At 40.9% G+C, this 13,390-nt stretch overlaps 1 protein-coding gene across 2 annotated transcripts in view; it reads left to right on the forward strand.

The window, feature by feature from the left end:
• COP1 (COP1 E3 ubiquitin ligase) overlaps window positions 1-13,390 on the forward strand; it is a 134,336-nt gene that overhangs the window by 49,742 nt on the left and 71,204 nt on the right. For both annotated transcript variants that reach the window (XM_057427053.1, XM_057427054.1), the window contains exon 12: window positions 5,022-5,165. In XM_057427053.1, coding sequence (XP_057283036.1) covers window positions 5,022-5,165 — 144 coding nt within the window. The remainder of the gene's footprint in view (window positions 1-5,021; window positions 5,166-13,390) is intronic.

The raw sequence follows: 13,390 nt of genomic DNA on the forward strand, positions 1-13,390 counted from the left end.
AATACCAATATCTGTACTGACCGCAGGTGCTGAACAGCCTGCAGTGGTGGCCATGGTGTCAAGATTGTAACTTAAATTTCTAATGTTTAAGTGCCTCAAGATGGGCACTGGAAATGGCTGTAAGTCATGAGATTTGGGATTCTTAGAAGTGACAGGACATACTTCAGGGAGCAGGGAGTTGCAGCACAGAGTGAGAAAGACTTTAAGGAAATGTATGTGAAGAGCAAAAGCTGCCATTGTTGTCTCTCCTTTCTCTCGCCAGTTAACTCCCCTCAAACTTTGAACATATCCATGTTGCAATTAAATATGGGGCCACAGCAAGACAGGGGTCAGGGTCAGAGAAGCAGAAACGGCACCATATTAGGTAGAAGTATAATTGAAAGGCTTTGGTATGTCAGGGAGGAAAATATGTATATGTTTAGTCCCTTAAGAGGGACTAGTCATCTGCTTCATGGAAATGGCAACTCCTACAGTCACAGAAATCATTACCAAGTCAGTATTGAGGCATTTGTGATTATGGTAGCAATTATAGGGTGTGTATGGAAAGGGTAGAGGAGTAGTTGGTTGCAGACCTTTAATTGTGATTAGTGGTGCAGTTAGTTAAAGGCAGATGCAGTTAATTGCAACCACCCCCTTATCCTGATTTGGAAGAATGGATACAGCATGTGCCCATTTTTCACAGAAGCTTGCTGGGCTAGGTGCCCCTCCAGTCTAACCCTTAGGGTGCTTCAAGCTGTGACGTCAAGTACAGTGTAAGGTGCCTCAGGGGTTGGTTTGGAGGGCATGTGGCCCTATGCTGTCCCTACAGAAGACCACAGAGCATGCCAGCCTAGTCACTGCTTGTGGAGTTGTCTTATTGAGATCCAAATCAAATGATCCACAATCATTTTGTTGAGCATACTGAAGGGTATATCCACATTTATTTTTGTCAATGTGTGGTATGGATCAGTTGTTCATGGATTATGATTCTCATATTCAGTGTGCCACCATTACATCTTGCAGGAGTAAGTACTTGGATTGTCTGTGTGGTTTTTAAAGTGTAACTGAGGGTGGGGAAACTCCTTGTCTGTCCCAAATCAATCTTGTGATGAGTGCCTCCTAGTTCTAGTGTGAAGTGACTTACTGAACACCAGCAAGTGTCACCTTGTTCATAACCCTTATGGTAAGGCAGCTGCTTCATTACTTTAATCAATTTAGTTGCCCATCTATGTATTCTCTAACTCCAGTGTGTCCTCCTGGGATAGAGAACAACTTCATGCACCATCAGGATGCAGATGTAGCAAGGCTTTATACAGTGGCAGAACTGGTAAATGCTTGCTCTTTTGTCTTTCCCCACTGGTCTACCCTCAACACAAGCCAAGCTTCCAGACATGCTTCAGAAGCAATTTATTTTGTAATTCCATTTTTTAACTTTGGAAAGCACTTGTAGCTCTAGGTTTTAGCGTTAAAATAAAGCAATTGATTTATATTTTCACAGATCAAGAATAAAGATAATCAGCAGAGGAACCAGAATCCTTGAGAATGTGTTTACTTTCTAGCAGCTCTTAGTGGTATCTCCATAGAACACTGATCATTAATTTCTTGGAGAAAAAAAAACCTCAGTGACTTGGGAATAGGAGCTCTCTCTTCTGTTTTCCCTAGAACAAAACAATCAGTTCTTTTCAATTTGATTTTTAGAAGTAAATAGTGTTGCACATTTATAAGTTCATTTCCAAATATTCAGGATATACTGTGTTCCCAAAAGACTCCTTATCAAAATTCAGCTAGTCTTTGGTCAGATATGTGGAGTTTAGAGGAGGACTGAGGTAGGTTTGTAAGTACATGTAGCCAGTTGGTACTGCATCTGCCCTCTGGGATGCTGAAAACATTCATTGTCAGTCCCATGTTAAATCTGCTTAAAAATAGTACTACAAAAACACATTGCTCTTTTTGTAGCAGGACATTAGAAACCATTGCACGAACATTTTGCATTTCTTTGGTTCACTGGTGGCACTGTGCCTCTCCCCAACTGAAGTGGATGCTGTTGTCTAGCTATCTCTCAACTCAGTGGCCTTTTTTGACAAAAAAGGCTGAAGTATTTCTTATTACTTTATTGCATATTATCATTGTACTTACGACTTTCAATTCAACTGTAGAAATGTATCACCTGCAAACCAGAATGTTGTTCTTAAGAGCTGGCCCTGTTGTGTCTTTTGACAAAATAAAACTAAGTCCTCTTGTCAATTTACATATAGATAAGCTTGTGTATAGGCAAGTGCTTATATTGACAGAAAAGATTTGGAACAGTGGGTTACAGTAATACCGTTGAGATGTTAAATACAAACAAGCTTTGCTTAATGTTAAACATATTTAGAAGACTTGTAGGAGAAAAAAAAACCATGAAAATAAATGTTGCTATGCAAGTTGTCTGTTTGTCCTAAGCCTGATCAGTCCATGGGGAAGCGGAGCTTTGCAAATATGAAGAATACTTTTATATGGTAAAGAATCCCCTGGATTAGGTACTTAGATCATTAATGTTTTAATTTGTGTATCTCCCACTGATTAGAAAATGAGAACACTTGTTGCATCAGGACTGTACAAAGGTGATGGAAGCCAAGGTGCGAGTATGTGTTAATCTTGCTGTGTTTGGTTTGCCTGCCTCTCTCTCAGCCAGCAAACATCTGTACAGGTGATGATTTGTTTCTGCATCTGTTTTTCTCCCTGCTTCAAAGGTCACAGGACTGACAGTCAATTTTATTGGTTGATGCTTTTTATTAATTCTTTTAATGATGTGTTAACTTCTACAGACATACCGAAATACTCATTTGTTATGTCTACAGCGTGTCTCTATTAAAAAAAAAAAACAAATCCACTAAAGCTAGAGAAGCAAACCCACCTTGGCTGAGAGAGGTTTTATTCTGTTCTAATAACTTGGCTTTTTACCAGACATTGTAATACATTATTTTTTTTCCTTAGCAGAAGGCTAAGGGTATAAATTGAATTCAAGTAGATTAATCGCTGCCATCAGTTTAGTTGCGCTTTACCTGAATCCACAGGGCAGTGAGCAGAAGCAGAGAGAGTGGTTCAGTTAAGAGTGTGGTATAAGTAAATCCATTGTATTGTTATGCAGGCTTTCAATTATAAAATTCTTCCATAAAATAGGGTGAGCTAAGATAAGGTAGGTCTGAATGGTGCTTTGGTCATGTTTGTATGAAAAGTGATTAGACTAGGGTAGATCTAGGGCAGAGGGTAGCAGTCTGGATGCTTAGATGACTTTTTTTTCTTTGCTCTCCTGTTTAAATAGATTCATAGTTGCTTGCTTTATTCCCCAGATGAGAGCACGTTCCTTTTCTTTGCCTGTTGGAGTCCTGCGATTTTGCAGGTTTGACCCAACTAGCTTGTTTCTCCTCATGACAGCAGGCAATTCTGAGTGGAACTGTCTCCTGCTACTACTTAGGAGTTTAGGTGCCTTAGTTAAAAGGCCAAGTTGCAGGCTGTGTCATTTAATTATTTTATACTGTCAGACTGCATATCAACAGTCCTTTCTTTCCATAGTTTAAAAATAACTTGATGATATCTTCTTTACAAGGACTTGAAAATTCTGTTGGCATTTAAATTTAGCTTAATTTGAAAGTATTGCAGTGCTTTTGACTTCTCAGCTTTGTTAAGGGGTAGAAAACTCTAGCTGCTGTAGTTGTGGGGCAGCCTAAAGAGCCCCCTCTCATCTTGTAACTGGTGTAATGCTTTCTAATTGTAGAAAGGTACCTTAAATGCCCCTGATCTTGGGATTTTTCAAGGTGTATAAATGTGAAAATAGTGTGAACTAAGTTTTCTCTGCTGCCATTCAGAACTCATTGCCTAGTTCACAAATGCTCTGGCTTCTTGAGGTGGGGAGGTCCCTTGTGATAGGGAGAACAGAAATTGAAATGAATTACTGAGTGGAAGGATCTGAAAGGAGACCTTGCAAAGATTGATTGCTTAGGCAAGAGTCTTGAGGAGAGCTGCTTACTGATCATAGGAACCTCCAAACCCTTTCTGGGGGAGTAGCAAGCTTGTCTTGGGGAGGCTGATCCTCCTGGAAGGAGGTAGGTGTCTGTGCAAATTCACCCTGCCTTGCCTGCAGTGGCATGGGCTGCAGGCAGGGAGGAGATCCTAGGAGAAGCAGGTTTATTTTCCTGACTGCTGGATGTCTAATAGATTTCTTTCAAGCCCTTCCAAACTGTAAAGGTAGCTATGACATTCGCTGTTTATAACTTGCTGCCTGTCTTTCTCTCAGATGTATTTCATGTACAACCTCAGGCTTTTCTCATTTGCAGCTTAACTTTGTTAGAAGGTGACTGCTTTTACTTTCAACTTCATTGATGTCTATTACAAACTTGCCCTGCAGTTCAAGGAAGAAGGCACCTCTGTTTCCATGAACAACCCAGAGTGGCAGTCATATCGTGCATGGTTTTTACAGTACTGCCAATACATATTTCAACCCTCTGTTGTTACTCGGGGAATTTTGAAGGGTTTTTCTCACAAATACTGATTTCTTCTGTATTAACACTTCAGAGTTCATTGTATATAAGAGCGAAGGGATGCAGCAATGTAACAGAGAGAAAACAATGGGCAGTCATCCTATAGTATGTTGATCGTAGAACATACAGCTGAATGTTAAGTATGTTTCCATACTTATGTTTCCAGGGCGAGCTGCCAGCTTTGACATGTGAGTACTGTGTAATGTAGATGGTATGGCTGAATTCGAAAACCTCTAAACAAAGATCCTGGCTGTGAAGGGAAAGTGTGCTAGCACAAAAAGTCTGTTGCAGTAAATGGAGATGTGGGTGTATTTGGAGGGATTAGAAAATAGTGCTTGAGAGCAAGAACTCTATGCTGTTGGCCTGTGTGCCAGACCTCATCAGGGTGTTCTGAATGGGGTTATTTGCTGCAAATTGTGATTCTCAGCTCTGCTATACTGAAATGGTTAGGTGGTAAAATACACTGCTGGTAAGTACATGCATTGTGTTACACAGTTCTCAACCTATGCTTTTGTTCCTCAGTATTGAGTTCGACCGAGACTGTGACTACTTTGCCATTGCTGGAGTGACAAAGAAGATTAAAGTCTATGAGTATGGTACAGTCATTCAGGATGCGGTGGATATTCACTACCCTGAGAATGAAATGACCTGTAATTCCAAAATCAGGTAGGCAATGACTTCACATTTGAGCTCAGAGAGCCTTTTCCACCTACTTGTTTACGTGCAGTAAATGTTTTGCTTTTCTTATCCATTGTAGGAATGGGAGGGGAAGGGAAGAAGCAGGGAGCCGATGGAGAGCTTGCTTTGAACTTGGTGGGATCGTGTGGCCTAAACACTGTTAGTGGCATATGCTGGGCTTGCCCAAGGTAGTAGCAGGCCTGTATATCTGGAGGAGAAAGGGACATAGGGTAGTGAACTGCTTTTGTGTTCCTTGCAAATGCTGTTGCATGCCTGCTCAGTTAAAAGAAGGGTAAAGGCAGAGCAGTGGATATGCTCCAGGTGAAGTCTCTTGTCTCAGGGTAACTTTTGTGCCCGGTTCTTCATAATAACCACCTTCATGCTCTGTTCATCAGCCAGACCCTTTCCATTCTGCTGAGAGGCTGCTAGTCCCCAGGAAATGTGCCTCACTTGCACCTTCTGCCTATGACATTATGTCTACCCAAAGTACTGTTCTGCCAGATCTCATAATCTCAAGCTTATGGGAAAAGACCTTGCTTGATTTTTGCTTCTGTGCCTCTGTCATTACTGTCAACCTATTTTTTATCTTTTTAGATTACTTAAACCAAAGAAATACAGATCACCATGTCGAACATCAGTTGAAAGTATCTGCCTTTTAACATAGAAATCCTAGTTCAAAAGTTCTGTTAAAACTCAAAAGTAAATAATATTGGGCAGTCAAGTGAATTCAGTATTATAATACAAGTATCCAGCATCTGTTGAACTAATTTGTTTTTATTTGTTACTCTGCATTTTGAAACCAGTAAAGCACCCACAGAATTGTAAGTAATAAATTTATGTAACAGTCCAGCTTCCATGAGAACAAAATGTTGTGCAACCAGATTAATGTTTGCAGGCTTACTTTGTAGCATAAAAGGCACACTTCACTTTAGCTGACATGTTTCTTAAGATAGATCAGTCACTCCTGTATCAATCATGCTGATTATTTTGTGAACTGTGTAACACTGTTTTATGAAGAAAAAGATGTAAATGCAGCTGACCCTTGGACTGATAAAAAGATGGATAAAAACAGTCTGAGAGGGATTTGTATGATAAGCCACATGATTATGGAGTTTGTTTTTTGCAGGATTTGTGAAATGTTCAGCATTTTTGCCTGTGTCATAGCAGAGTTCACACTATCCAGCTTCATTATTCTGGAGTGAAGAGCAGAATAAGAACAATCTAGCAGTCAGTTAATACCATCTGTCTTAATTAGAATGGGAAAGGAATGTGTTTAGTATTTCTTGGTCAGTCTGAGAACTTCCAAACCTGCTACTTCAAATTTGACAGGGATCTACACTGATGATCCTGCCAGGCATCAGGAAGTTGTTTGTTCTCCCTTCTCTTGGCAGCTGCTGGTGAGGAGAGCTGCGTTAGCACCTTCAGTGATGTTACTCTTGTCAGCTTTGTGCACCAGACAAGACACTGCTTGCATTCAGCATTTCTTCTCTTTCTCAGAAACTTCATGCATCTATACATTATATATATATATGACAATGCTAAATGCATTGTCCTCTGATATTGTCTACCTCAGCAGAGGTGGACAGGGTCCTCCTCTTTCATTTCCTTGCCCTAGTTTCTTTCATTTCTCTGAAGAAATGCATGTTCCTCTCCCCCTGCGCCCACTGGCACCTACAAACCTTGTCATGAGGGTGCTTGGGTTTTGACAAATCAAGTTACGCTGTCAGTCAGATGCATCCTTGCTATATCCATTAGCTATGCTGCCAGTTATTGGTGCTGGGGCTCACTGGCGCAGTGTTGAGCAGCATAATAACTTGCTATTCTGAAGTGTTGTAGCTTGAGGGAGAAGTTATATGAAGGCTGTAATTTCATTACAGAATATTGCAGTATGCTGAAAATGTGACTGTATTATAATAAAAAATAAACACGTGGAGCCTTTTTTTTGTAAAAAGCTTTGGCTTAAAGCTGTTGATCTTAATTTGGTTGGCGGTGCAGCTTCTTCCAGAGGCTTAGTTCACATGCTAGTGCCCTTTCTGATACCAAAATCAGACATATTTTTGCTGTGGCACATAGGTGGTACCTCTCTTTCCGGCAGAGATGTGTGGGTCTGTGTGCAGATGGGATCTGGTGACACGTCTCTTCTGATTAAATTGATTCTGGTTAACCTTGTTCAGAGTGATGATGCTGGAACATAAATCAGTAGTGGTTATGTTGGTGCCTCAGCTTTTGGAGGGGCAGCAGCTCTGACGGGCTTTTATAAAAGCAGACAGGTGACAGCATTTGTGATGACTGTAGGCGAAGAGCAAGTCTGCTGGCCTAGAGCAGCTGCGGGAAGGGAAGCCCTAGCCTGGGATAGGACTGGCACCAGCCCAGTCATGCTCTGCCTTGTGCCAGCTGGGCGCCTGCTGAAAGGTTGAGCTTCATGCCAGCAGTAATTGATTGTAGGCTTTTCTGGAGCAGAGCCCTTGTACCAGCTGTAGCTGAGTCTTTCTTCCTCTCCAACCCCCTTTTTTACACCCACCTGCTTCTTAAATGTGTTCTTTTTTTCATAATGTGCTGAGCTTTCTTATCCCTATATTTAAGAACGGGGAGGAAGTCCGTGTGTGTTGGGTTTCTGGTAAATGTGCATTGCATCCCCCGGGAATGACAGTGGCATAAGCTTCCAGGAAAAACACAGGATGACACATAAATCCTCATAAAAATCCCATTTACAGATTCATAGCTTCAGTACAAGAAACAAATCCTGGCATTGTGCAGTAGCTATAAACAGCACCCTGTGAGCTAATTATGACTTGCTGTGTCCCTAGCTATGACAGGCAATAATCTGTGGCTTCCCCTGTGCAGGAGGAGATGGGAAAGGACGAAAAGAGAATGAAGGGCTAGTAGTGAGCCACAGCTCTTCTCTGGTGTATTTGAGAGGCAGTTTTGTTGTTTTGCCATAGGCTGCAGGGTAAGAAAAATAAGGCGATCTAGAATTCAGGTATAAGAAATTTGCTTTAGGCCTCATTAATTTACAATAGGTGATGTGTAAGTGTGGTTAGGTAAACACACTTTTGAAATCTCTGTTTAGTATTCTGCATGCTCACCACTGTGTGTTTGCAGCATCTGTACCTCAGTGATAGATGTTACCACAAACCTCCAAAATCTGCTGCATCTGTTTAGTCAACTGCAGTAAAAGCAAAGCATCAGTAGGCTGTTTTTTAGGAGGCTGCTAGCATTTTGTTTTCATTTTCTTGGTGTCAATAAATTACATGCGCGATTGCGCTGTCTTGATAGCGGTTCATGGGCATATTGCTGTCAGTTTTCAAAATGGGTGTCAGTTCTCACTGTTAATTTGAAATTAAGCTAAAACTTGTCATATGGTGTTTTTCATCATAGTGTCTTTGCTATTTGGAGAGGTATGGACTCTCTTAATGCTGATAAACCTCACAAGTAGTTGTGTTGTGTGTCTGTATTTCCAATGCAGAAAACATTTGACACTAAACAGGTTATAAGGAAATATACCTTTAACTTTCATTAATTACAATTTTCAGAGTACCTGCTTCACTTTGCAACAAGATGAAGTTTTTCTTAAAAAGTATTTGTCTCTCAACCCTACTAGAGTTTTTCTTCAGATTGATTAGAAAAAAGTTGTGGGTTTTTGAGGGGCTTTTTTTCCTCTAAAACATTCATAACATAATTCTGTATGTCTCTGAAGTATTTGGTTAGCATTGTTATATGGATGTTCACTGCAGTAATAGATCACTTCCTTAAAAATATTTCAGTCCTGGAACTACTGGACATCAGTTAAATCATGGTAATAGACTGGATCTGAAGCACTTGGAAGCAGGTCAGACCGCAGCAGTTTGTGCCTTATTAAAAGCTTTAGCACATTTAACTCTCACTGCCAGAGGGGTGGTTGACACTGGGTAGCTTGATCCTGGATTTGAGACATTTCAGCTGTAAAAATACTGGCTCATGAAATAAACATCAGTGTGACTGACAACACTAAGTGAGCTGGCCCACTTGAGTCCCTGAATAAAATGAAGGGTGCACATGAATCTCTACAGGGTTGGGATTTCCATGTGTCCTGATCAGATGCTAAAGTTAGGGAGTGTTTCAGAGGTCAGAGAGTAGCTTTCAACTGAAGTTTCTTCAGGCTAGTTGCCTAGGTAGAAAAGCTGTAACAGCTTTTAAGGCAAGATAAACCTCTGGAGTGTACCTATTGCTCTGTTTCTGGATTAAAAAACAAAGCAAAAACTGGGGAAAAAAAAATACAGGTACTAGTTTTTAAAATAAATGGTGGCCTCATACAGCTCCTTTTAATCCAGTGTTGGATTATACATTATCTCAGCCTTAGCTATTTTTTGGTGTCATATTTCATAGCCTCCACATTTCAGTTTCTCACTGGATGTGGCTGCAGGCCATCTAAAGGTTGTCTACGTAAGGTTATTTTTATTAAGTTCTGGGGGTTCAATGCTTAACCTGTTTGAGGACTGTGTAAGCTTCACTTTTGGTCCTTCTCACCTTTGCCCTTTCCTTTTACCTTCTCCAGCTTGCTCCCCCATGCATTTTTGAGTCAATTTGTTACTCATGATACCACCTCAAGAGAACCCAAAAAGGTAGAGGTCTTTGAAATGTCAACATTTCAAAGTGGCTTGTGTTGGACAACTAGAAAGATCAGTGCTTCCCTTTGAGGGGAGCATAGTGGCAGCTTCTCAGAAGTTTGTAAGTCCCGGTAAGCCACATGTCTCACCTCCAGGGCAGCTTCTTTCAGGCCTGTATCATCACAAATGTCAGAGAATGCAGTCAAAGGACAGCTTGGTAAAAAGCGCTCTTTACGTGGAGAGGGAGCTCCCTGATCAAACCCTGAATTGTGCTCTACAAAGGCTACTTCTGATAATTTAACTTTTGAAGAAGCTCAAGTATTGTAATGTCAAGGAGAAAACTCTAGTTTCAGACTTTGTAAGAAATGTTGGGTGGTCATGAGGGGAGAATTAAGGCAGAGAGCTGGAACAGTCTTGGTTTTGTCTTATTAGGATCCTTTAATCATATTCCTTAAAAATGAAAGACTTCTGGTGTGTGTGACTTTAAAAGGTGTTAATTGAACTACTTAGTGGCTGCAAATCCCTAAACATTTTTCACCTGTTAGTCCCTGTTTCCCCTTTTCAGTCTATCTACAAATGCTTTCCAAGTGAGTGTTAACCCCTTGTTAACAGAATCAGACTTCAGTGAGACAGAATGCTTAGGTTGATCTTTGCTGTGCCAGACCTAATGACTGTGCTTTTGGGCACAGAAGCCCTTAATTTTTCTCCATCTATATTGACTAAGATGATAAAATATTACCTCTCCCTGCAAACTTGATGCTTCTTATATCCTTATATCTGTCACATCTCAAACACAACTGTTCAACTGTCCTTCATATTTTCCTACCTCCTCACTAATTCCTAACTTTAATCATCTGAGGTGATTTCTTTTTTTCCAAGATATAGTTACATGTTTATTCTTTTCATAGTTCAGTTGACAACACCCAGCTCTCTTTGCTGGTCAGCTGTGGATCTCATGCTCCTCTAGCATAGAGCATCCATCCTCTAACCAGCCAAGATGGCACCAGTATGTCTACCTTTCTCTAGGACCGCTCCACCTGCTGACAATGCCTGACATGCTCTCAAAGCCATCCAGATGGAAAACTGCCTTCTCTAAGATTAAGCCCTGAGCTGTATTCTTCCTGGTTTTGTGTGACTGCTGAACTTGGAATCACAGAATAGAATCATAGAATAGTTAGGGTTGGAAAGGACCTTAAGATCATGTAGTTCCAACTCCCCTGCCATGGGCATGGGACACCTCACACTACACGATGTCACCCAAGGTTCTGTCCAACCTGGCCTTGAACACCACCAGGGATGGAGCATTCGCAACTTCCCTGGGCAGCCCATTCCAGTGCCTCACCACCCTCACAGTAGAGAACTTTCTCCTTATATCCAATCTAAACTTCCCCTGTTTAAGTTAAAACCCGCTACCCCTTGTCCTATCACTACAGTCCCTAATGAAGAGTTCCTTCCCAGCATCCTTATAGGCCCCCTAAAGACTAACTTAAGCTACTCTATGTTTTCTTCCCCTTAAGCTTTCTTCAAGAAGCCCTGACTTGAGCAGAGATGAGACAGTGGAGGAAACGGGTTTGAAGCCATAAATGTCTAGTGCAGTGTCTACCCATCTGCCATTAATTGGAGACTGCTCCGAGCACAGAGCCTGTGTTGTAGCTGTAGGGATCTCAGCCGTTTTTGTGGTCAGTGACTGTCTGGAAACAAGTCTCCAGATGTCAGATATGGTTATCTGTGGACTGCTACAGCCCTCACCTCATGGTATTGGTGGGCAATGCCTGACAGCTGCATTTGATCCTCAAGGAGCCACTTCAGCATCTCTGAATGAGGCTTCTGGTAAATTATAGACTGTCAAGACCTGCTTTTCTGTATGGCTACCTACTGGTAGCTGGCATAATAATAGCTCCTTGATGATAGCTTTTTTGGACAGTCCTTGTACATACAGTGCCTGAGGACACTAACATTTTCTAATTAATGATGTATCATGGAAGAGATAGAAGTAGGGAAAACATTGCCTGAGGTTCACCACCTTGGCCATCTTCTTAACAGCTGGTGGTTAAAGGCAGTGACTTACATTGGGTAAATAAAACTTTTAAATTTCTGATCCAAAGTTTTAAAACCAAGCGATGCTGATATAAGAAGGAAATGTGCATGTGAGTGAACAGACCATAGGCAGATAGAGGTGCACACAAGGAGAAGTAGTTCTATAAAAAGCTTCCAGTGGTCCACTGGAGAAGGTGCGTCCTAAAGTTTTTCTGCAAGCGTCATACAGTAGTGTGAGAGGCTTGTAGAAAGTCACTGCTGTTGGACAACTTCATCTTGTTTCTGTAAGTTACAGATTAACTTGTGCGGACAGGCAAAGTTAGAGCTGGAAGTGTTTTGGATCACTTGGTGAAGTTTCCTGCTGATGCAAGCACCACTACCATGTTACTCCTTCCTTGTATTTTTTCAAATTTGTCTTAAAAGATGAGTTTCTTGCCTCCTGTTATTTGCCTACACTGGAACCTCAGATAAGCTTGTTGGTTCCATGCAGCTAAACAGTGGTGAGCCAGTACTAAGTGGTTGGTATGCATAGTCCCTCTGTAGTTATAGAAATCACACCACAGTAAGTTGACTGTAATTAGGAGTAGAACACCAGTGCTACTTGCTGTTATTTAATTGAAAGAGTTTATATTTAACTCGTCTTAAAGGAAAAGAATTTTTTATCTTCTGTCTCTAAATTTGTCAGGAAAATGGGATGCGAGTATATAGTGGAACCAAGAATTTGCCAAGGTATAATACTCCTAAGTCAGTATCTATGTACCTACATCATATTTCAATGTGTAGCTGCACAGATCAAAGCTGCACTAAGAAGTTACACAGCCATGGGCTCCTAGCTTGTATTGTTGGTTAAAACTTGGCCCCAAGGCTACCGTAATCTAATTAACTGTGTCAGAGCTGTTTGAGGACCTTTATGAATTGGATCTGTCAGTTTAGCTTCCGCTACATGCATCACAGTTGGACACCAACTGGCTTGTTTCTCTGCCAGATGGTCCAAAAATTGGTGAAAAAGTACTACAAATTTTCTTATCTCTGTCACATTTTTTTGGGAGTCGGAGTGGAGGCATAGTACCAGAATGCTACAAATGTGACTTGGCAGTGTTGCTGCTCTTAAGTTTTGTCTGCTGATGGCTAGAGTTTGTCTATGGAACTGTAATTTAGTTTTGCACAGCCACTTAATTCAGTTTAAAATATAAACCTGTGTGATATATTTTGCAGTTCTCAATCGGAAGTGGCTCCTAAACTGCCCATAGCAAACAAACTGCTGTTTCCTCCTGCATAGGAAGTGGGGTGTTTTCTTTCAGCTTTCTGTAAATGCACAGAGTTTCTGAGAAGTCAAACTTTGATTTGCACATAAGTTCATGTATAGAACACTACATGCAGAGGAGAGATTTAGTATTTATGCAGCTGTGTGTCTTAACAACTATAGCTCCTGTTAGGCAAGTAGCTATCTTTACGGTAGTAATAATAACAGTAGCTATTGGCAGGAGGCTAAGAAGTCAAACCCTGAGCTCTCTATGAGAATTTGTGTGAAACTCAAATAGCAAATAATTGCACTTTAAGAAATTAATGAATTAAAAATAAAAATCATCC

The sequence above is a fragment of the Pezoporus wallicus genome, unplaced genomic scaffold, assembly GCF_028554395.1.
Source record: "Pezoporus wallicus isolate ANWC-B61680 ecotype Strahan unplaced genomic scaffold, APGP_CSIRO_Pwel_v1 scaffold_7107, whole genome shotgun sequence".
In the NCBI taxonomy this organism is placed as follows: domain Eukaryota; kingdom Metazoa; phylum Chordata; class Aves; order Psittaciformes; family Psittacidae; genus Pezoporus; species Pezoporus wallicus.